The sequence below is a fragment of the Neophocaena asiaeorientalis genome, unplaced genomic scaffold (assembly GCF_003031525.2).
Source record: "Neophocaena asiaeorientalis asiaeorientalis breed wild unplaced genomic scaffold, Neophocaena_asiaeorientalis_V1.1 scaffold347, whole genome shotgun sequence".
Classification (NCBI taxonomy): Eukaryota; Metazoa; Chordata; class Mammalia; order Artiodactyla; family Phocoenidae; genus Neophocaena; species Neophocaena asiaeorientalis.
This window is the reverse complement of record NW_020171818.1, coordinates 756,465-778,933: the sequence shown is the minus strand read 5'-3', so window position 1 is coordinate 778,933 and position 22,469 is coordinate 756,465. Positions and strand designations below refer to the sequence as shown.

The window sequence follows — 22,469 nt, the reverse complement described above, 5'->3', positions numbered from 1 at the left end:
ATATATATATATGAATGAAATAACCAGGGAAAATTATACTGAGAAGGTGATTTCTCAGTAAGGACTGAAGAAGGTGGGGGAGATATCTATACAGATGTGTGAGAAGAACATTTTACATGAGGAACAAGAAGTCTGTTAAAAAAAATAATGGGAAGACAAAACTATGGAGATAGTAAGAAGATCCGTGGTTGCAAGGATTGGGAGGAGGGTGGGATGAATAGGCAGGGCACAGAGGATTTCTAGGGCAGTGAAACTACTCTGTATGAAGCTGTGATGGGGGCATATGTCATTATACAATCTAATGTAAATTGCAATGTTTTAGTGATAATGATGTGTCAGATGTAGGTTCATCAGTAGTAACAAACACAGCACTCTGAGTATATGGGCAGTTTCTGTATTTCCCTCTCAGTATTGCTACGAACCTAAAACCTTTCTAAAAAATAAAGTCTGTTAAAATAATAATACTAAAAAAGAGGCCAATGTGGCTGAAGCAGAGTTAAGGGGAAAGAATAGTGAGAGGTACGTATGAGAGGTAATGGGGGCCAGATCATGTAAGGCTTTGTAAGTCACGTTCAGTGACTTACAATTTTTTACTCTCAGTAAAACCATGGCAGGGAAGCATTGCAGGATTCTGAGTGGAAAATGGACAAATACTGACTTGTGTTTGAACAGGATTATTCTGACTACTAGATTAAGAAAAGTCTGAACTAGATAAGAGAAAGAGCAGTGAAACCATTGAGAAGGCTATTGCAATCATCCAGGCAAAAGATAATGGTGGATTGGGCCTAGGGTGGTGGCAGAATTGGCTGTGAAAAATGTTCGAATTCCAATTTCTTTAAAAGGTAAAAATAATATTTGCTGATAGACTAGATATGGGGTGAGAAAGAAAGAGGGGAAATCAAGGATGGTGCTACAGTTTTGGGCCTTAGCAATTAGGAGAATATAGTTACCATTTAGAGAGGAAAACCACAGAAGAAGCATTTTGGGGATGGGAATATCAGGAGCTCGTTTTAAATAAATTCTGTTTGAGGTGCTTTTGAGGCATCCAGGTGGAAATGTCAAGGAGGTCATCATACAGACTAGTCTGGATTTCAGGGCTAGAGGTAAAATCCTGGGAGTATTTATCATTCACATGATATTTAAAGGGGTGAGACTATATGAGATCACTTAGTGAATGAATATAGATGGAAAAGAAGTCCTAGGACTGCAACCTGGAGCACTCCAATCTTTAGAAGCTTGGAAATGAGGAAGAAACAGCAACGTGGAGAGGGAAAGAGCAGTAAGAATGATAGGAAGATGACCAGGCAAATTTGGTGTGCAAATTTGGTGTCCAAATTTGGTGTTACGATGAATGCGTATCAAATCTGTCTACATGTTAAATTAGATGAGGTCTAAATCAAATAAGATGAGGACCGTGTAATTGATAGTTGAGTTTAACAATATGAATGTCATTGGTGACTTTGGTAAGAACAATTTCAGTGGAGCAGTAGTGGGCAGAAACCTCATAATGGATCCAAAGACTTGAAGGAGAGCAATTGTAAGAGCAAGCAGATAATAAAAGCAACGAGATAATAACTGGAGGAGAAATTTGTCTCAAAAATAACACCATGCTTGTAATCTGATAGAAGGTACCAGTAGATGATTCAGGACAGAGGGGAGAAAAGTGTACTTGAGCAGGCGCATAAGCAAAGAGCAACCTTAGCTACGTTTTTCTCCTGTAGTAAGAGAAGAATAAGTAGAGTGTATGATCACAGGGGAAGGTACGTGGGGTGTTGGGAACTTGTTTTTCTGTTGTTATGGTTGGGCATGTTGAATTTGAGGTGCTTGGGAGACAACTTTGGGGAGATATCAAGTCAGCAATTTGAAGCCCAGAAAAGCTTCAGATGTAGATTCAGAGTTTGTCAGCATAATGGATGATAATTGAAATAGGTGGTATAATAGATGGAATAGCTCAGGGAAAATGTGTAAAAAAAAAAAAAAAGTTGAGCACCTGTGACAGAACACCTGGGAGCATTGGCATTTACATGGAGGAAAGAGGGGGTGGGGGGCTCACAAATACAGCTGAAAAGTCTAAATGTAGGCTGAAAATCAAGAAAGTGGGTATCACTGAAGCCAAGGGAGGACAGCATTTCAAGAGGGAGGGAATGGACAACACTGTCAAGGGTAGCCAGTAGATTGGATATAATAACAGTTGGGACAATAATGAGTTTGCGGACAACAGTTTTTTTGAGGTGGTGGCAGTAGAAGTCAGATTTTGGCACAGGGAGGAAAATTTAGGCAGTGAGGAAGTGGATACGGCAAACTCTCAAGATTTCAAGGTGGTTGCCAGTGAATGGGAAGACCAAGTGGAAAATGAAGTGTGATGTAGAGTTTAGGGGAGAGTTTGTTTATTTCATTTCAGTATGAGAGAGACTTAAGTTTTGTTTAACGCTAATAGGAAAAAACAAAAATGGTTGTATATAGAAATTTTACTCAATTTATTCATATACTTATTTTTCTGAAAGGATGCTTCTTTGTAATTTTTCGTAATTTTTTCATTGTTGTTTGGAGTTGCTTCTGAATCAATAAAGATTCCTGGGCTTCCCTGGTGGCGCAGCGGTTGAGAGTCCGCCTGCCGATGCAGGGGACACGGGTTCGTGCCGCGGTCCGAGAAGATCCCACATGCCGCGGAGTGGCTGGGCCCGTGAGCCATGGCCGCTGAGCCTGTGCGTCCGGAGCCTGTGCTCTGCAATGGGAGAGGCCACAGTAGTGAGAAGACCGTGAACTGCAAAAAAAAAAAAAAAGAAAAAGAAAAATGCCTAAACATAACTAAATTTCACATTTTGATTATAGATAAGAAGGAAAGGGACACATTTGTTTGGACACAGGATGGTTATTTTCCTAGAAGTTATCATTTAAATTATAATTTAATTTATATTCAATAATTTAGTGAGGAAGGGATTTTTAAGGTAACATTTTTAAAATCAGCCATGACTTATGTTGTTTATTGACTTGGAAGCAATCATAAAATTACCCAGAACTGCTTCACATTTACTGCTAACTAACATCCTCCATCACACTGCTGTAGAGATAAGCCTCTTTACTTGCACTTCAACTCAGTATTCAAAAACTGATTCCCCGTTCTCCCTTAGGAGGTTTTTGTTGTTGTTCCTTTTTTTTTTTTTTTGTCTTTTTGTCTTTTAAGACACTGTTTTTTATTTTCTCAATGATATAAGGTGCTTTACAAGTATGAACAATAACCTGCTACACTTTAATGTTTTGTATCCTTCCATTGATTTCTTTAAATCTGGAATGTAATTCCGTGTGTGGCATCTGTTTTCTAATGTAGAAAAAATAACTTATCAAACACTAAATTTTACTCTAAGGATACTACATTTATAAATTTATTCCACTTTTGAAATGATAGCCCAAAATCCACCTGATTGATGCTCATTTGGCATGTTCTTCTCAATTCTGGTCGCTAAACTACATCCTGAGTTAGGATGAAAATAATGCAGCTTTCAGGCTTTGAAATGACTACATTGAAATTGCCAAAAGGGTCAGGAGGTTGTCTGCACAGGACAATGCTTTCCATCACATACAGAGTTACATTTGGCATGTCAAGAAGAGAGGACATAATCCCACAGCAGCAGACGTTTAAAATAAAAGAAGACAGCCACAAGAATTCGTGCAGAATATTTTAAATATGCCTGTTGAGCAGAATGATTTAACTGATTTTTCTTCAAGGGCGATGCTCCTACATGCATCCTTTGAAAAATTAAAGATCCTAGAATAGCGTCTTCCATGTGGGACATCTTGAAAGATAATATTTTGGTTTCAGTGGGTTACACACCAGTTCTTGTTAATTTAGCGGGTCTGTTTACAGAGTGTGGTGGTTTCGTTCTTTAGATTTGCAGAGTTTATAGAGAAAGAAAATTACAGCCTGCACACCCAATACGAGGACAATTCCTCCAATGAAACTGGCTGCATCAAAGGTAGACTTCCGCGCAGGTTGTGAAGTCGGAGTTAAAGAGGTATTATTTGTACCTGATGTAGTAGTTGTGGTGGAAGCTGTAGAAGAGGAAGGCAGAGTTGTGGTTTTAGCTGTAGAGTTGGTTGGCAATGGTGTGGCAGTGGACGCAGGACAGAATTCTGTGCTGTTCACCACCTTGCAATCACGAACTGTTGAATTATCTGAACAGTAGCCTTTACCTTTGCATTTTATCCAGAAGCAGGTAGTGTTAGCAGCGTTAGCATCAAAACAGGAAACCCGGTTGTTGCGGCTTTCAGAGATTTCTGGTGCTGGAGTGGTGCCCGGCGGAGCGGCGGCGGCACCGGGGCTGTCCTGGTGGTAGTCGGTGAAGCCGAGGGTATAGTCACGTTCAGGGCCAACGTGGTGTTCTGAGCCGCGCTCGTCACGCAGAGCGCTGCCAGGCAACCGGCAGCCAAAAGCAGCGGGCGGGGCAGCGCCAGTATCGCGGCCTCCGCGTTGGCCTTCGAGCGCGGCCGTCCCTCTGTCCCCTGCGGCGCCGCCTCCCAGACTCCTCCCTTTGGAGATTTTTAAAAAGTTCGTTAGAACTGTGTTTACCCCTAAGGGTGAATCAATTCTGTCCCTTAGAACTATCATTTTAAATAAGTTTTATAATATTGTATGTATGTATGTATGTGTAGATAGGTAGGTATGTACGGAGGAAGGGAAGAAGGAAGGCAGGAGTAATGGAAGGATGGGCTTAGTGTGCTGAGAGAACTGTTGGAAATGGAAGTTGAATTTTCTATGCACTCTAGAGCTGAGTGTAAGCAATTGTACTGTGGTCCCTATACCCTCCTTTCTCCCTAGTTTCCTCATTTTCCCATGCTTTCTAGGATGTATACAACTGAATAAGGTGAGCATAATCAGGTTGTCTTCCTCAGATTTTCAAATGAAGAACAAAATAGATATTATTAAGCAGACAAATCTATTTATTTATTAAAAGGAAATGATTGTGACTTCCTAATTTTAAGGGAAATGTTTGGGATTTGGAGCAATTGAGATATAAGTGGCTTTTCAGAATAAGGCATATGATACCCTAGCCAATCTAGGATACCATTATTTTACCTTTAATTCAATTCCTTTTTTTCCTTTTATATTTTTGCATTGTATTAGTCAAAGTGAAAGGGAAGAATTTGAAAATGAGTTCAAACAACAGTATGAACGAGAAAAAGTGTTATTAATGGAAGAAAATAAAAAACTGACAAGCGAGCTTGATAAGGTGAGTGATTTAATCTCACTGATATTCATTGATACATGCTAGATGTTCAGCACTATCACAGCAATTATAGACATAATTTTATATTTGGTGCACATTTTTTTATTTAATATTCCTCCTAAACGCAAGGATTGCTTCTATGTACAGGCAATCTTTCATTTTACCAATCTGTACAGGAGTCTTCTTGGAGAGAGGACTCGGCTTACCTCATCTTATTCTTTGTCCCATTTATTTTTTGAGCCCCTGTTCTTTATTTCACTTTCCATCTCTCTTTTAACTATTAATCACTTTGTCATGGCTAAGCTAAGGCCTGTCTTTGGCAAGAACAGGAACAATTAAGCCAAACTAGAGAAATTTTGACAGTTCTGATGTCATATTCATGATGGAGAACTGATAATAGCTAGAAGTAATACCATTGGTAGTTAAGAAGCCAAAGAAACCAACTCTGCCTATAAACTCTACAGCTTGAATAAAGAGCTGAACCATAGATTAAACCTAGATTAAAACAGCTAGATTTATGAACAAAATTTTAAATACTTAAAGGAATCTTTTTCCATTTAGTATCTCAGATTCCTTGAACTGACATCATTCTGCAGTTCTTGTCCCAGTTGTTAACAGCTGTAAAAATCCTAATATTAATCAGCAGTTTTAATAGTTTTACTTACTTTTACATAATAAGGTTTGGATAACTGTGCTTTGTAATGAGTTCAAGGATTTTCCTGAAGTAAAAGTATTATGTTCAATTAATAGTCATTTCAGTAACACGTTGAAAGACAATGGCTAAATAGTCATAAAAGAGAGACTTTTCATTCATTCTATCTCAATTTTCCATTGTGTTCCATATTTCTTTTTATTTCTGTCACTATTTTCCCAATGATTATTCAATTTTCTAAGCATTTAAAAATGACTTTGCTTGTTTGGTCACAAGCTACTTGAAAAAGAACTTTGTTAGTTTATTTTGTAATTACAAAGCTGATGCACACAAACACTGTGGGAAGTGGCCAAATAGTAAGTAGTATAAATTATTTTTTAACTATGAATACTGTATGAACAGTATTGTATAACTCTTAGTTATTTCCACTAAAATAAAACTAACAGGATTTAAACTTTATCCAAATAGGTCACATAATTGTTATTTAATGGGCTTAACCAATATGACTACAAAATTAAACATCATTTCTGTCTACCAGACAGAATTTTAAGATTCTGTTAAGAGTGACCTTGAGGTAAGAAATATAATTAAACTCTAGAAGGTCACTTCATGTAGAGTTTATGAGCAAATTACCTAGTAAAAGATGGTATTATGGTTAGAGAAAAATTGAATTGTGATATAATCAAATCGAAAGTAGATCAAATCTTGTATTCACCCCTTGGTTTCATTTCATTATTAACCATAAAGTTCTGGCAAGTTTACCAGAAATACATCTTTAGAAATAATTTTTAAACAATACTCTTGATTTTGATGAGATCTGAAGGATAAAAATAAAAGCCTATCTCCTAATTTTATAAAAACTAGAATATTACCTTGTCTTGCTAAATTGAAAGATGTGGTAAAGGATGTGAACAGAACTTTGAGAGCAAATCATATGGTTGGCAAGTATTCAGTGACAAATGATAACAGGAAATGTTTATTTCTGGAGAAATAGGGGAGGATCTGGGTCTTCTTCCATTTGAACCTCTTCTCTATTTTTGGTCCTTTTATTCAGCTTTACTGCTCTGTCAGTCCACCTAACTGCACATCTTCACTGTTTCTTTCCATTTATTCATTTTTTGGTTTGGTTGAATTGGGTATTTTCCCCAAGAGGGATAACCAAAGAATACCTTTGCCATTGCTACACCAACTGTTCCATTGGGAACCTGCTTGAAGAGAACCAAATTCCTTCTCAACAGAACTTCAGATATAGAAACCAAAAAGCAATTAGTGTGTTAATTTCGAAACTTATATAACTAATAGAGTCTGATAGTCAGATTTTTTAACTTCAAAAATAAAAATTAAAAAGGAAATAGAGAAAAGTTTGTTGATACTTTCAGAAGTCTGTATTCAAAGTTTCTATTAAAGGTAACTTATTGCAAGTAAAATTAGCCATATATGCCAAGGAGTGGAAGCAAATGGTTTCCAGTAAGAAAATATTATCATTTGTATCTTGTTTTTAAATAATTATTTTACATAAAAGCAAAATTACACAAAATGTGGAAAATATTCAACATAAAAGTTACCTATGATTTCATTAACATGAAATAACTATTTTACTTTTATATGTTCCTTTCCAGGTTTTGTTGTATATGTATTATTACATAATTTCAGTCATATATACATTTTATTTTCTAATCTGCTGTTTCATTTAAAACATGAGCATTTTTCCATATTCCTGTGTAGTCTTATAATTATCGTAAGCCAGGTATGTCAATTTACAAATAGTAAAACCTTCTCATTCCCAAACATGCAAAATGAAGTAATACTTAGGTAGAATTTACTTTGTGCAGGCCCTCTCCTGAGTTACTTTATATAAAGCTTATAATTCTCACAATAACTCTGTGAGGTATACCCTGTTGCTCCTACCATTTTACAGATGAGGAAATTGAGGCAAAGGGAGATTAAGCTACTCTTGTAATCTCAAAACTAGGGAGTGGCAGGATGGATTGGAACACAGGTAGTCTGGCTCCAGAGACCCTCTGCTTTAATTCAGTAAGAATGAAAAGATTAACTTTTCCTGACAAATACTAAACACATCCATTTAAGACTCCTTTTAACTACTGTAACATGACAGTGCAAAAATTTGTATTTCCTCCTCTTCTTGCAAATCTCCGACTGAAACCCCAATCACAGATTAATTGGAAGTCAAAAGCAATGGTGATCAGAAAAGGATGTGTTGTAGGAATTAGTGAAGACACTGCATCTGCAAAAAACATTCTCCAAAATAGCTGGTAGACTTCTGGCTATGCTAACATGAAGAGATTGATGAATCCGCTCAAGAAAAAAAAAGTTTCAAAGTGGACACAGTTGTTGAAAACAGACATTTCAGAGCTCCCAGAGTTAACCAAAGGAAGACAACTACAAAACATTACTGAGATAAATTAAGGAATATCTAAGCAAATGGAGAGACAATACTGCATATTGTTAGGACTACAGTTCTCTCCTAATAGATCTATGGATTTGGGGAAATCACTATCAAAATTTTGCTAGGCTTTTTTGTTAGAACTGGCAAGCCTATCCTTAAATTTATATGGGAATACAGAAGATCTACAATAGCAAAAATATTTGGGGGGGGCGGGGAGGCGAGGGGTACAAAAGTTGGAGGATTTACACTACAGAATTTTGAAACTTACTGTAAATCTATAGTAATCAAAAGACGGTAACATTGGCATAATGGAACAGAGTAGAGAGTCCAAAAATAAGACGTCATATTTATGGTTGATTGATTTTCAGCAAAAGTACCATGGCAATTCAATGGGAAAAAGACAATCTTTTCAACAAATGGTGCTGGAATTACTGGATATCTATGTGTAAAAAATTAACTTAGATCCTTACCTCATAACATACACAATTAATTCAAAATGGATCATAAACTGAAATATGAGGTAAGCATAGGAGAAAATCTTTGTGATTTGGCGTTAGTCAGAGATTTTGTAGATATGACACAAAGCACAACTCTTGAGAGAAAAATAATTATAAATTGGACCTCATCAAAATTTAAAGACAACATTAAGAAAATGAAAAGATATACATAGATGAAGAGAAAAGATTTTCAAACAATTTATCTGATAAAAGACTTATATTTGGAATGTATAAAGAACTCTTAAAACTCAATAATAAGAAATAATACAAACAACCCAATGGAAAAAAATGGGGGGAAAATTGAAAAGACATTTCATGAAAGAAGATATATGAATAACAAATAAGCACGTGAAAAGATGTTTACTATCATTAGGAACAATGCAAGTTAAACCATAGTAACATATTGTTGTACAGGCTCAAGAGTTAATCAATCAGTGACCATACCAGCTGTTGGCAAGGATATGGAGGAACTGAGACTCCTACACTGCTTGTAGAAGTGCAAGATGGTATAACTACTTCAGAAAACAGTTTTGAAATTTCTCAAAAAGTTAAGCATACACTTACCCTATAACTCGGAAATTCTCCTAGATATTTATCCAGAAGAATTAAAAACATAGTCCCTTTAGAAACTTGTATATGAACGTTCATTGCATCATTATTCATAATAGCAAATAGCCGGAAACAATGCAAATGTTCAGCAAGTAGTGAACGGATAAATAAAGTGTACTAATATCCATGTAATAGAATACTACCCAGCTATAAAAAGGGGTTAGTTTCTGATATGTGCAACACTGTGGTTGAACCTCAATAATACGATAAGTGAAAAAAGCCTGATACAAAAAGCTATATATTGTATGATTTCATTGATATTACGTTTCTAGAAAAGGCAAAACTATAGACACAGAAAATAGATCAGTGATGCCTAGAACTCATGGTGGAAGCCAGGATTGACTGCAAACCAGCTTGAGGGAAATTTCTCAGGTATTGGAAGTGTTCCCAAACCAGATTGTGGTGATTATTGCACAGATGTTTAAATTTACTAAAAATCATCAAACCATAAGTGTTATAACGAGTGAATTTTATAGTATGTAAATTATACCTTAATAAACCTATAAAAAGAAAATAGCTGGTAAAATACATTTTTAGAGGTAAATAGCACACCCTGGAGTACAAAACGTAAGTTCCTTGTTCTCAATAGGCAGATAACGATGTGTGTTGGTAGTGACAGGTTCTCTGACCCTTTTTCTTTCTAAGAAGACAATGAGGTTGAGGATAGGATTAAATGGGGAATGCAAAAAGTAATTTGTCTTTTGGCAGAGGGGAAGAAATGAAGCTTTACATTGTGACTTGTGCTAAAACTGCCTATCTCCCATGGAAGTACAGGTTAAAAACACACACCAGAAAAAACCTGGGTCATTAGGAGAATTCCAGATGAACTTAGATTAGGGAGTTGGCAAAACTTGTACATTTCTTCTAGTTTGTCCAATTTATTGGCAGAGAAAATTACAGGCCAATATCTTTGATAAATATAGATGCAAAAATCCTCAACAAAATGTTAGGAAACCAAATCCAACAACCATAAAAAGAATCATACACCATGATCAAGCTGGATTCATCCCAGGGTTACATGGATGGTACAACATATGCAAATCAGTCAGTGTGATAAACCACATCAACATAAGAAAAGACAAAAACTACATGATATCTCAATAGATGCAGAAAAAGCATTTGATAAAACTCAACATCTGTTCATGATAAAAACTCTTTCCAAAGTGGGTATAGAGGGAACATATCTCAGCATATAAAAGCTATTTATGGGGCTTCCCTGGTGGCGCAGTGGTTGAGAGTCTGCCTGCCGATGGAGGGGACACGGGTTTGTGCCCTGGTCCAGGAAGATCCCACATGCCGCGGAGCGGCTGGGCCCATGAGCCATGGCCGCTGAGCCTGCGCGTCCAGAGCCTGTGCTCCGCAGTGGGAGAGGCCACAACAGTGAGAGGCCCGCGTACGGAAAAAAAAAAGCTATTTATGGCAAACCCATAGCCAACATAATACTCAAAGGTGAAAAGCTGAAAGCCTTTCTGCTAAAATCTGGAACAAGACAAGGATGCCCACTCTTACCACTTCTGTTCAACATAGTATTAGAAATCCTAGCCACAGCAGTCAGACAAGAAAAAGAAATAAAAAATATCCAAATTGGAAGGGAAGAGGTAAAGTTGTCATTGTATGCAGCTGACATGATACCATATATAGGAAACCCTAAAGACTCCACACAGAAACTACTAGAACCAGTAAATGAATTCAGCAAGGTAGCAGTATACAAGATTAACATACAGAAATCAGTTGCATTTCTTTACACTAACAATGAAATCTCAGACAGGGAACATGAAAAGACAGCCCCTTTTAAAATAGCATCAATAAAAAACCAAACAAATTTAGGAATAAACCTGACCAAGGAGGTGAGAGACTTATATGCTAAGAACTATAAAACACTGATAAAGGAAATTGAAAATGATTCAAAGAAATGGAAAGATATACCATGCTCTTGGATTGGAAGAATTAATATTGTTAAAATGGCCATACTACCCAAAACGGTCTACAGATTTTATGTGATCTCTGTCAAATTACCCATGTCACTTTCTACAGAACTAGAACAAATATTCCTAAAATTTATATGGAACCAAAACAAAAAACAGAATTGCCAAAGCAATCCTGAGGAAAAAGAGCAAAACTGGAGACATAATCCTCCCAGACTTCAGGCAATACTACAAAGCTACAGTAATCAAAACAGCTTGGTATTGGCTGACAAAAACAGACATATGGATCAGTGGAACAGAATAGAGAGCCCAGAAATAAACCCACACACCTATGGTCAATTAATCTTCAACAAGGGAGGCAAGAATATACAATGGAGAAAATACAGTCTATTCAGCAAGTAGTGTTGGGAGAGCTGGACAGCTGCATATAAAACAATGAAGTTAAAACACTCCCTCACACCATACACAAAAATAAACTCAGAATGGCTTGAAGACCTAAATATTAAGACATGATACCATAAATCTCCTAGAAGAGAACATAGGCAAAACATTCTCTGATGTAAATCATAGCAATAGTTTCTTATGTCAGACCCAGGAAGAGCCACTGTTTCAGTAAGAGACCAAGGACAGAATCCAATGTCCCAGCTTGAAAGCAAGTCAGGCAGGAGGAATTCCCTCTTACTAGGGTCAGCCTTTTTTTCTATTCAGGCCTGCAACTGATTGAATGGGAACCATACACATTAGGAAGGTAATCTGCTTTATTCAGTCAATCAATTCAAATGTTAATCTCACCCAGAGACACCTTCATAGACACAACCAGAATGTTTGACCAAATGTCTAGGCACCCTGTGACCCAATCAAGTTGACTCATAAATTTAACCATCACATGGCCCCTCATCTTCACAAACCTATAATAATTCTTGTAGGAAAAATTCATCTCCTTCAAGCTGAGTAATCAGAAAGAAAACTAACACAATATCTCTACAAATATATCAGAAAGGAAGAAAGGAATAGTAATAACTAATGGCATTTTGAGACCATTTATCAGAAAAATGTAGCCATGAAATAAAAATTGTATGCAAATATTTTATCATGAACTTTTAAAAACTAAAACAAGAATTTTTGCTTCTGTGACAGATTAGCTTACATCATACCTACCACCTCACCAAGAAGAGCTATAAAGCTGGACTTAAAAAAAATGTTTTTAATACTGTAGCAATACTGCCTGGAAGTATTCATCTGCAGGAAGGCACTGGAGAGATAAGAAGGCAGCCGAGACTTTACTGACCCAGATCCTTTAGAAAGGAGTAGTACAGAGAGATGAGCCCAGCATTCAGTGCCAGTTTTCCTCTTGAGGCATTTGCAGATATGAAAGCTGTAGCAGAGAATCCAGGAAGTTGAGCACAGTATTCCACAGTATCACAAGTTTAGAGAGAAAAACTGAATATCAATGCCCACCAAGGTGCAGGATCCTTGGTAATCAATTCAAGCTTTCAACTAAACTCATCGAAAAGGCTACATTTTAGAAATAAGGGTGAACCAGAGAGAGATGAGCCCTCTTAGTGACTAAAACCCAGCCTCTAAGTAACTGAACCCATGATCTGTCTAATTGCCTACCAGAAGTAAAAGTAAGCAGTCTCTGGAGGAAGATATTATATAGAGCCTCAAATTATCTCTAAAATTTTCATACACTATATGTGGCATGCAGTAAGAAATTACAATGCATACCAAGAGATACAACCAAAGAAAACCAAGATATAAAAGTATAATAGCAAAAACAAAGTAAGAAAAGAATAAATGAGAAGAAAACCAGGCAGTCAATATAAACAGACCCACACAATTCCGAGTATTGGAATTTTCTTAATTGAACTTTAAAATCACTGTATGATATATTCAAGAAAATAAACATGATGAAGAACTTCAGCAGACAACTGGAATCTATACAAAACAGTCAAGTAAATCTTTAGAAGTGAAAAATAAAATAAATGAAAAATCCCAACAGAAAATTTTAACAGTAGATTGGAAAGAACCAAAGAAAGGAAGGGGTAAATAAAAAACTTCCCATACTGAAGTCTGGATATAGATTTAAAAGGACAGAAATACAGGGACTTCCCTGGTGGTCCAGTGGTAAAGAGTCCACCTTACAATTCAGGGGATGCTGGTTCGACCCCTGGTCAGGGAACTAAGATCCCATGTGCCATGGGGCAACTAAGCCTGCATGCCACAACTACTTGCATGCTTGCATGCCTCAACTAGAGCCCATGTGCTCTGGAACCCGCACACCACAGCTACAGAGCCCATGTGCCCTGGAGCCTATGTGCCACAACTAGAGAAGAGAAAAACCTGACGCCACAACTAGAGAGCCCACGCACCACAACAGAGATCCCGCGCACCGCGACTAAGACCAGACGCAGCCAAAAATAAATAAATAATAAATTTTAAAAGATATATTAAGAAGAAAGGGCAGAAATACATAAAAGAGGATGTGAGAAATAGGAGACGTGATGAAAAGATGACATACAAATATTTGCTTTCCCAGAAGGAGAGAAGAAAGACTGTGGTAGAAGCAATATTTGCAGAGTTAATGGCCCATAATTTTCCAAAACCTCTGAGAAGTATTTAGCCACAAATTCAAGAAATGCCACAAACCCTAAAAGTGATAAATAGAAATTAAATCCCTTAGGCACATTATAGAAAAATCGCTAAAAACCAACCAACCAAAGAAAATCCTAGAAGCAGCCAGAGAAGAAAGACACATTGTATTCGAAGGAGCAAAAGCTAAACTTAAAGCTGTCTTTACAACAGAAAAAATGGAACCCAGGATAAAAAGGAATGAATCTAAATTAAAAAAAGGAATAGAAAGGAAAATAACTGCCAATCTAGAAAATTATATACAGCAAAAAGTGTCTTTCAAAAATGAAGGCAAAAATTCAGACTGTAGAGAACTCTGCAGGACAAACAACCTACTTTCTTCAACAAATAAATTACAAGAAAAATTAAAGTGTTGGAGGGGAACTGCTATGTACTAAATGTTTGTATCCCTCCAAAATTCAGATGTTGACACCTAGTACTATTTGGAGGTATAGCCTTTGGGAGATGATTAGGTCATGAAGGTAGAGCCTTCATGAATAGGATTAGCGCTCTTATAAAAGAGACCCCACAGAGCTCCCTCATCCCACGACCATCTGCAAACCAGGAAGTGGGCCTTGCCAGACACTGAATCTGCTGGTGCGTTGATCTTGGACTTCCCAGCGTCCAGAACTATCAGAAATAAATGTTTCTTGTTTAAGCCACTCAGACTGTGATATTCCACTCCAGCAGCCCAAATGGGGTAATCTGGAGCCTATAAGTAAAAAAGACTTAAAAGATAGAGCAACCATTAAGTTACGTTTACTGGTTGGTATGATTCAGTTTAACAGACTGTTAAGTCTTTTGATGTTTTGAGACAACTGGAAATTTGAACAATTACTACCTATGTGATAATATAAGGAAACTTGATAAATTTGTTTAAATATGATAATGATATTGTGGTTATACGTAAAAAGGGAGCCTTATTTTCTAGAGGTATACACAGAAATATATATGGATAAAATTATATGATGTCTGGTATTTGCTGCAGAATAATACCGGAGGAAAGGGTAAGAAGACAGGAGTACAAATGAAATAAGATTGACATTGAGGTGATAATTGTTGAAGTTAGTGATGATGGGCTCATGGGAATTCACTTACACTCTTCTGTTCATTTTTGTATATGCTTGAAATTATAAGATTTTTTAAAAAGGATGACATAGAGATATTTTCAGACAAAAAAATGAGAGATGTTGTTACCAACAGAACTGGGGAGTTCTTCAGGCAAATGGAGAATGTTCACAGATGGAACCAATTCAATATGGGGAGTATGGGAAAAGCAAAGGCAGAAGGAGAATTCAGAGTACTTGATGTTTCCACATTCAGTGGCCAGAGGGTGCATAATAATAGGAAATCAGAAAGTCAAGCATTTTTGAGTTACCAGATTTAACAAGAGGCATCTGAGCACCTTGAATTCCTGTTCCTAAAAGTCACACGTCTTTAAGTACCTTAAAACTGCCTTTCAGCTTACCACTTTGTATGAGAACTTAAGTACATGCAACCAGCAGTTAGAAGAAGAGGTAAAGGATCTAGCAGACAAGAAGGAATCAGTTGCACATTGGGAAGCTCAAATCACAGAAATAATTCAGTGGTGAGTACTCTCTTAAATCTGTTTTTGTGGGTAAATTTTGACCATATAGTCAAGTTGGTATGAATTCCAGGAGGAATATTTATTACTGGTCTGTGCTTCTTCTATGTTGTCTTGTTATTTTCCTCTTTTCTCTAACTCCATCAAATATTCCATATCAGCTTTTACACAGTTTCATTGGAAGCTGATATTTCTTTCTAAGAAAAGAAAATGTTATTGTCTCCTGAGACAGTTGGTCCTTAAAGAACTGAAGAAACTCATTCACTAGCTATCGATGTTCCTTTCTAAGATCAAAATTGCTGTATTTGTGATTACTTTAAGAAACAGAAAGCCTGGAGAATACTTTACAAGCTGAAGATGTGGTTTCACCCTTTTCATAATTATAACAGACTAATTCACACACGGCATTTTTAAAACATTAAATGGTTACAGTTTAGTTTTATCAACTGTTCTTTAAGCCCCTAGGATTTAATTTGGGATAATTGCCTTAGTAACTTTCATATTAATTAACTCAAATGATTGTTCTGGTATTTGTAAAAATTTGTGTATTTTTATAATACTTGAAGAAAGTAGAATCCAACAGGGACTTTATTTTCTAATGCAAATAGCCTAACTTTTTATATTTACTTTTTTAACTTTCTGACTCTTTTTTAGCACGTTATTGATGTTTTATTTATATAAACAGCTACTGGTTTCTTCAAATATCTATAGACCAATAATTTGGTGAGAATGTTAGTTTATCATGCTCTTATTTTTGTTCTCTAAGCATTTTTTCCTACTAATACCAGCTTAATACCCTCTTTCTTAAATGAAATCATAAGTGAATAAACACTGCCTTTTTAAGTAATCTTACCCAAATGACTCAAATATTTTGATATTGACTTAACTATAGAGCTCTTATGTTAACTCAGCTTTAGCTTATGAATGTGACTGTTGAATGCATATCTGAAGGAAAATGCCCAAATTGTGGAAATATGGTTGTGTTCCAAATAGTACAGTTAATGGTTCATTAATATTTAATTGAGATCCTTGTCATAAACTCTACATTTCTGAAGCAAAATCATTTTAATCTTTAGCCGTGCTTATAATATCAAACATTATGACTTTTCATTTGTAACTCCATTATTATGTAATCAAATTTGTAATAAGATGTTAATGAAAATGACTTTACAGAAGACAAAACTGATTTGGCCAAAGCCTGAGATCCTAGACCACTGATCTTTTCAAGTGATTGCATGATGGGTTCAGATGGAATGGGAAGTGGTTCTAGTAAAGAAGCTTTAAAGAAGCTTTAAATATGGACTATCTGGAAAGGGTTAGTAGAAAGGATGAAGATGAAAATTTTTGTGTGATACTACAAAGCACTCTTTTTACACATTTCACATTCAAGTTAAATATGCAGAAGAAATCAGGAATACAATGAATTCACTTTGCATTAAACCTATTATTTAGAAATGGACTAATATTTTCGATAATAAATTATTAAATACCTAATAGGCTAAAAGTAAAAGATATACTCACTGTTCTCAGAGTTCTCACCTATTTGAAAGTTATATCTCTGAGATATTCTGTGCAAGCTTATAAAGGTCAGAAGTCTCAGGTTATTCCTGGTTCTTTAATCTGGTATATTAAAAAATGAAGTAATGCCAAAACAAGGTTTTGGAAACTTGTGACATGCAGTGGTTTAAATGTTTCCATTGGCCAAATTAACAGTTTTAAAATAAAACAAACACTGCTGTATATAAGACTTCATTTGAATGCATTTCTAATGGCCTCGTTACTCTGCTCCCTCTGCCTTTCCCTATGAAATACCTCTTTCGTGTGAAAGAAAACCTTTTAGGTCAAGGAGACCTTGTTACTCACACTGTATTGGAACAGGGACCTTTCTTCTCACCATTGACCCATCAGAAGACTTCACTCTTTCTCTTTGAAATGGTACTAGGAGGAGAGGTTGAAGTAGTAGGCTGGTCCATAAGATTCATTTTTTAGATGTATCTCCTCACATATAATGCATTCTTCTGGTATAATAGGAGATAGAAAGGTCTGTAAAATAGGGTACTTGGCCTTCAAGTACTAGCTTATAGTGTAACATTTAAAAGTTTAAAAACTAATGTGATCAGAGCTGGATATAAATAACAAGACTTAAATGTAAATTGTCTTATGTATTGTACAAATACTGATTTTTCTATATGAGTATAGAGGAGAATTACTTCAGACTGGGTGCTAAAGAAAGTTGGGGGTAATCAGTGGAACTATAATGCATTTTCTGAAAACACTCAGTTCACTAAAGGGTGCTACTATTCCTATAAAAGAATAGTAGGAGATAAGACCAATAAAGTTATTGCAGCACAATTAACATGAATACTGGGTAAGAATCAGAACTTCATTTATTTATAAGAAGAAGGAGAAGGCTTTTCTGCAACGGATTATGGAATTGATTGAGGTGATGCATTAGGAAGGTAACTCTTCATAGTGGTATTCACCATGAAATAGAAGGAAATTTGGGGGAAGCTGAACAAATGGAGAAGACATGGAAGAAGGATCTATAGGACTTAATTATAAATGAAGGGCAAGAGATGAGGAGGAATTAGTATTTCTGAAACTCTGTGTTGGAGAGATTAAGAAAATGGTGATATCACTGAAGTAAGAAAAGTCAGGAGAAGGAACCAGCTTTGGGGAGGATGATATCAATTTTAGTTGTTCTTTTGTTTGTTGGTGAGTCTGAGATCATTCTGAGATATCTGAGTGCAGATTTCCAATATGCTTTAGAAAAGATGACTTAAAGGTTAGGATTAGAAATATAAATTTGGGAATTTAATTTCTAGTAAATAAGACCATTGAAGTTGTTGGGTTTTATAATAGAAAGGATAATGGTGAGGGTGATAACAGTAGAAGATAGAGGAAACAGCTGTGTAAGACAACCAGGAAAATGTTTTAATAATCAGAAAAGGGTTTCAATAGTGAAACTTTTATTTTCCTTTGTTTAAATTCATTCACATTATTTGAAACACTCCTCATTCATTAATTTTCATTCCTGTGTAGTAATAGTTTACAGTGATTAAAAAATAGTATGTTGTAGGCATTAGGCTGAAAATTCACATGTTTTCTCATTTAGTTATCACAACCGTCCTATGAAGTAGATATTATTGTTATTCCCATCTTATAACTGAGATAACAGAGAGTTAGAGGGGGTAAATGACTTATCCAAAGACATACAACTGCTAAACAGTGAGCTAGGATTTGAACCTAGTTCTATATGACTCAAGAGTCAAGTTCTTAATCATTCTACTATATGTGTCCTGACTCACAAACTTTTTTTAAAATTTTATGTTGGAGTATAGTTGATTAACAATGTTGTGTTAGTCTCAAGTGTACGGCAAAGTGATTCAGTTATACATATATATGTATCTGTTCTTCTTCAACTTCTTTTCCCATTTAGGTTATTATGGAATATTGAGCAGAGTTCCCTGTGCTATACAGTAGGTCCTTGTTGGTTATCTATTTTAATTATAGCAGTGTCCCAAACTCCCAATCTGTCCCTCCCCCAACCCTTCTCCCGTGGTAACCACAAGTTCGCTAAGTCTGTGCTGACTGCCAAACTTCTTAAGGACTATGTCTTATATGTCTTTTTCAGTCTTCCTAATATATCTACGTAATAATCAGTATTTAGTAAATATTTCTTGATTATTTTGACTTAGCCAAAGAAAAGATGAGAGATTTGCCTCTAAAACTGTGGGTGATGGTGGCCTCGTAGAATGAGTTTGGGAATGTTCCTCCCTCTGCTATATTTTGTTTGCTTGTTTGTTTGTTTGTTTTTGCGGTACACGGGCCTCTCACTGTTGTGGCCTCTCCCGTTGCGGAGCACAGGATCTGGACACGCAGGCTCAGCGGCCATGGCTTTCCTTTTTTTCTTGATGAGTTTGGCTAATGGTTTATCAATTTTGTTTATCTTCTCAAAGAACCAGCTTTTAGTTTTATTGCATGTTGCTATTGTTTCCTTCGTTTCTTTTTCTTTTATTTCTGATCTGATCTTTATGATTTCTTTCCTTCTGCTAACTTTGGGGGGTTTTTTGTTCTTCTTTCGCTAATTGCTTTAGGTGTAAGTTTAGGATGTTTGAGGTGTTTCTTGTTTCTTAAGGTAGGATGTATTTCTATAAACTTCCCTCTTAGAACTGCTTTTGCTGCATCCCATAGGTTTTGGGTCATTGTGTTTTCATTGTCATTTGTTTTTAGGTATTTTTTGATTTACTCTTTGCTTTCTTCAGTTATTCCTTGGTTATTAAGTTTTTCTCCATTCTATTTCCAAGATTTTGGATCATATTTACTATCATTATTCTGAAATCTTTTTCAGGTAGACTGCCTATTTTCTCTTCATTTGTTAGGTCTGGTGGGTTTTTGCCTTGCTCCTTCATCTGCTGTGTATTTCTCTGTCTTCTCATTTTGCTTAACTTACTGTGTTTGGGGTCTCCTTTTCGCAGGCTGCAGGTTCGTAGTTCCCGTTGTTTTTGGTGTCTGCCCCCAGTGGCTAAGGTTGGTTCCATGGGTTGTGTAGGCTTCCTGGTGGAGGGGACTAGTGCTTGTGTTCTGGTGGTTGAGACTAGATCTTGTCTTTCTGGTGGGCAGGTCTACGTCTGGTGGTGTGTTTTGGGGTGTCTGTGGACTTATTATGATTTTAGGCAGCCTCTCTGCTAATGGATGGGTTGTGTCCCTGTCTTGATAGTTGTTTGGCATAGGGTGTCCAGCACTGTAGCCTGCTGGTCATTGAGTGGAGCTGGGTCTTGGCGAGGAGATGGAGATCTTTGGGAGATTTTCGCCATTTGATATTACATGGAGCTGGGAGGTCTCTTGTGGACCAGTGTCCTGAACTTGGCTCTCCTACCTCAAAGGCACAGCTCTGACGCCTGGCTGGAGCACCAAGAGCCTGTCTTCTACATGGCTCAGAGTAAAAGGGAGAAAAAAAAGAAAGAAGAAGATAAAATAAAATAAAAGTTATTAAAATAAAATTAATTATTTAAAAAAAATTTTAAGGTAATAAAAGAAAGAAAGAGAAGAGAGCAACCAAACCAAATGGTGTGGAGAGTGACCTGTGTTTGCACACAGGCTTCTTGGTGGTGGCAGCAGCAGCCTTAGCGTCTCATGCCCGTCTCTGGGGTCCGCGCTGATAACCGTGGCTCGTGCCAGACTCTGGAGCTCCTTTAAGCAGCACTCTTAATCCCCTCTCCTCGTGCACCAGGAAACAAAGAGGGAAGAAGAAGTCTCTTGCCTCTTCGGCAGTTCCAGGCCTTTTCCCAGACTTGCCCCGCCCGCCCTGGCGGGGGAGCATTGATCTCCATGTCTTACTCTTCCACCATGTTGAAGCTCCTCCTAAACCTGTTTAAAAAATAAAAAAGTTAAGAGAATGAGTAGTGTAAGCTTAACCAAATGGCCTAGAAGGAAGGGGCAAGAGATGGTGTTGGGTTGGAGAAAGTGCAATGTTTTTAAGATTTAGGTTGGAAGTAGACAATGATTATGAAAAGGAATTGTTGTGCAAGACCTAGGGCCTAGTGGAACTTAAATGGCATGAGTGTGTAGTTGACACAGTCTTTTTTTTCTTTTTTCATCACCCTTCCCATCAGTAATTTTTTGTAGGCAAGAAAATAGACATAGGTTTAATCAAAAGTTGAGAATTAGTGGAAGACCACAGTGGTAAGGGAATGTGAATGTATTCAAGATGTAAATAAAAAGCAAAGTTAGAAGGTATTGTTTTTTATATAATATTGCAAACAACATCATAGCAATTTACATGGAGTTGTTTGATTTCCAAAGTGAATAAAACACACTGGATTTCATTGGTTCCTGGAAATGTGCATAAGCCAAGATCTCTGAGCTATGAGAGATACTAAACCAGCACTGGCTGAGACCTATTAGCCTGGTTAAATGGTAATATAGTTTTCTTAATTGCTACTCTTGAGTGTCTTTAGAGGAAAATAAAAAATGTCTTTGGAGGAAAAACAGTTTTCCCCATCTATATTTATTCTTTATGTTATAGATTAGGTGATTAAATGAAAAGATTGTGGTCACTTGTGGTGTCCAAAGTTAAAGAATTTTAGAAGGAAACAGCATCCCAATACACAAACTTTCTTAATATTTTCTTAAGCCACTTTTCTTTAAAAGGCTGTGAACATATATACATGTATGTAGAGCCTACAAATATGTAGCTATCACTAGAGTGGGCAACTTAACAGTGATTTTATTTGCTCCTTTATTCTTTTGTTTGTCCTCCAAAGCACTTTCCCATCTGAGAGAAGAAGGGATCAAACCCCTTTTAAAGGGCCTCTTTAAGATGTAGATATGGGGGCTTCCCTGGTGGGGCAGTGGTTGAGAGTCCGCCTGCTGATGCAGGGGACATAGGTTCGTGCCCCGGTCCGGGAAGATTCCACATGCCGCGGAGCGGCTGGGCCCGTGAGCCATGGCCGCTGAGCCTGCGCGTCCGGAGCCTGTGCTCCGCAACGGGAGAGGCCACAGCAGTGAGAGGCCTGCATACCACAAAAAAAAACCCCAAAAAACAAAAAGATGTAGATATGGAGTGATATGTAGGTAGACAGATGAATTTAACTCCTCAGGAGTTTAAATTGTAACAGATGCTGAATCAAGCCTCAAGATTTAAACTTGTCTGCTGTATGCATCACAGATATGTATTGATTTACCTGAAATATGCTTTCCTCATGGCTATTCAATGGCCTGAATTTTATTGAATATAATTTGAAAACATTTCTCTCTAAAATCATGTAATTACATCAGCAAGATAGCCTTAAAATAGTAAATAGAAACTGAGTTTCGGGAATTCCCTGGTCCAGTGTTTAGGACTCTACGCTTCCACTTCTTCCACTGCTGGGGGCCCTGGTTTGATCCCTGGTCCGGGAACTAAGATCCCACATGCCTTGGGGTGCAGCCAGGGC

The 22,469-nt window shown here is 36.9% G+C and overlaps 1 protein-coding gene and 1 pseudogene across 4 annotated transcripts in view; one reads left to right on the top strand and one right to left on the bottom strand.

The window, feature by feature from the left end:
- Positions 1–22,469, top strand: part of CDC42BPA (CDC42 binding protein kinase alpha) — a 306,002-nt gene that overhangs the window by 221,681 nt on the left and 61,852 nt on the right. For all 4 annotated transcript variants that reach the window (XM_024739083.1, XM_024739069.1, XM_024739060.1 and 1 more), the window contains 2 exons: positions 5,123–5,228; positions 15,410–15,534. In XM_024739083.1, coding sequence (XP_024594851.1) covers positions 5,123–5,228; positions 15,410–15,534 — 231 coding nt within the window. The remainder of the gene's footprint in view (positions 1–5,122; positions 5,229–15,409; positions 15,535–22,469) is intronic.
- Positions 3,195–4,825, bottom strand: LOC112395769 (sialomucin core protein 24 pseudogene; annotated as a pseudogene).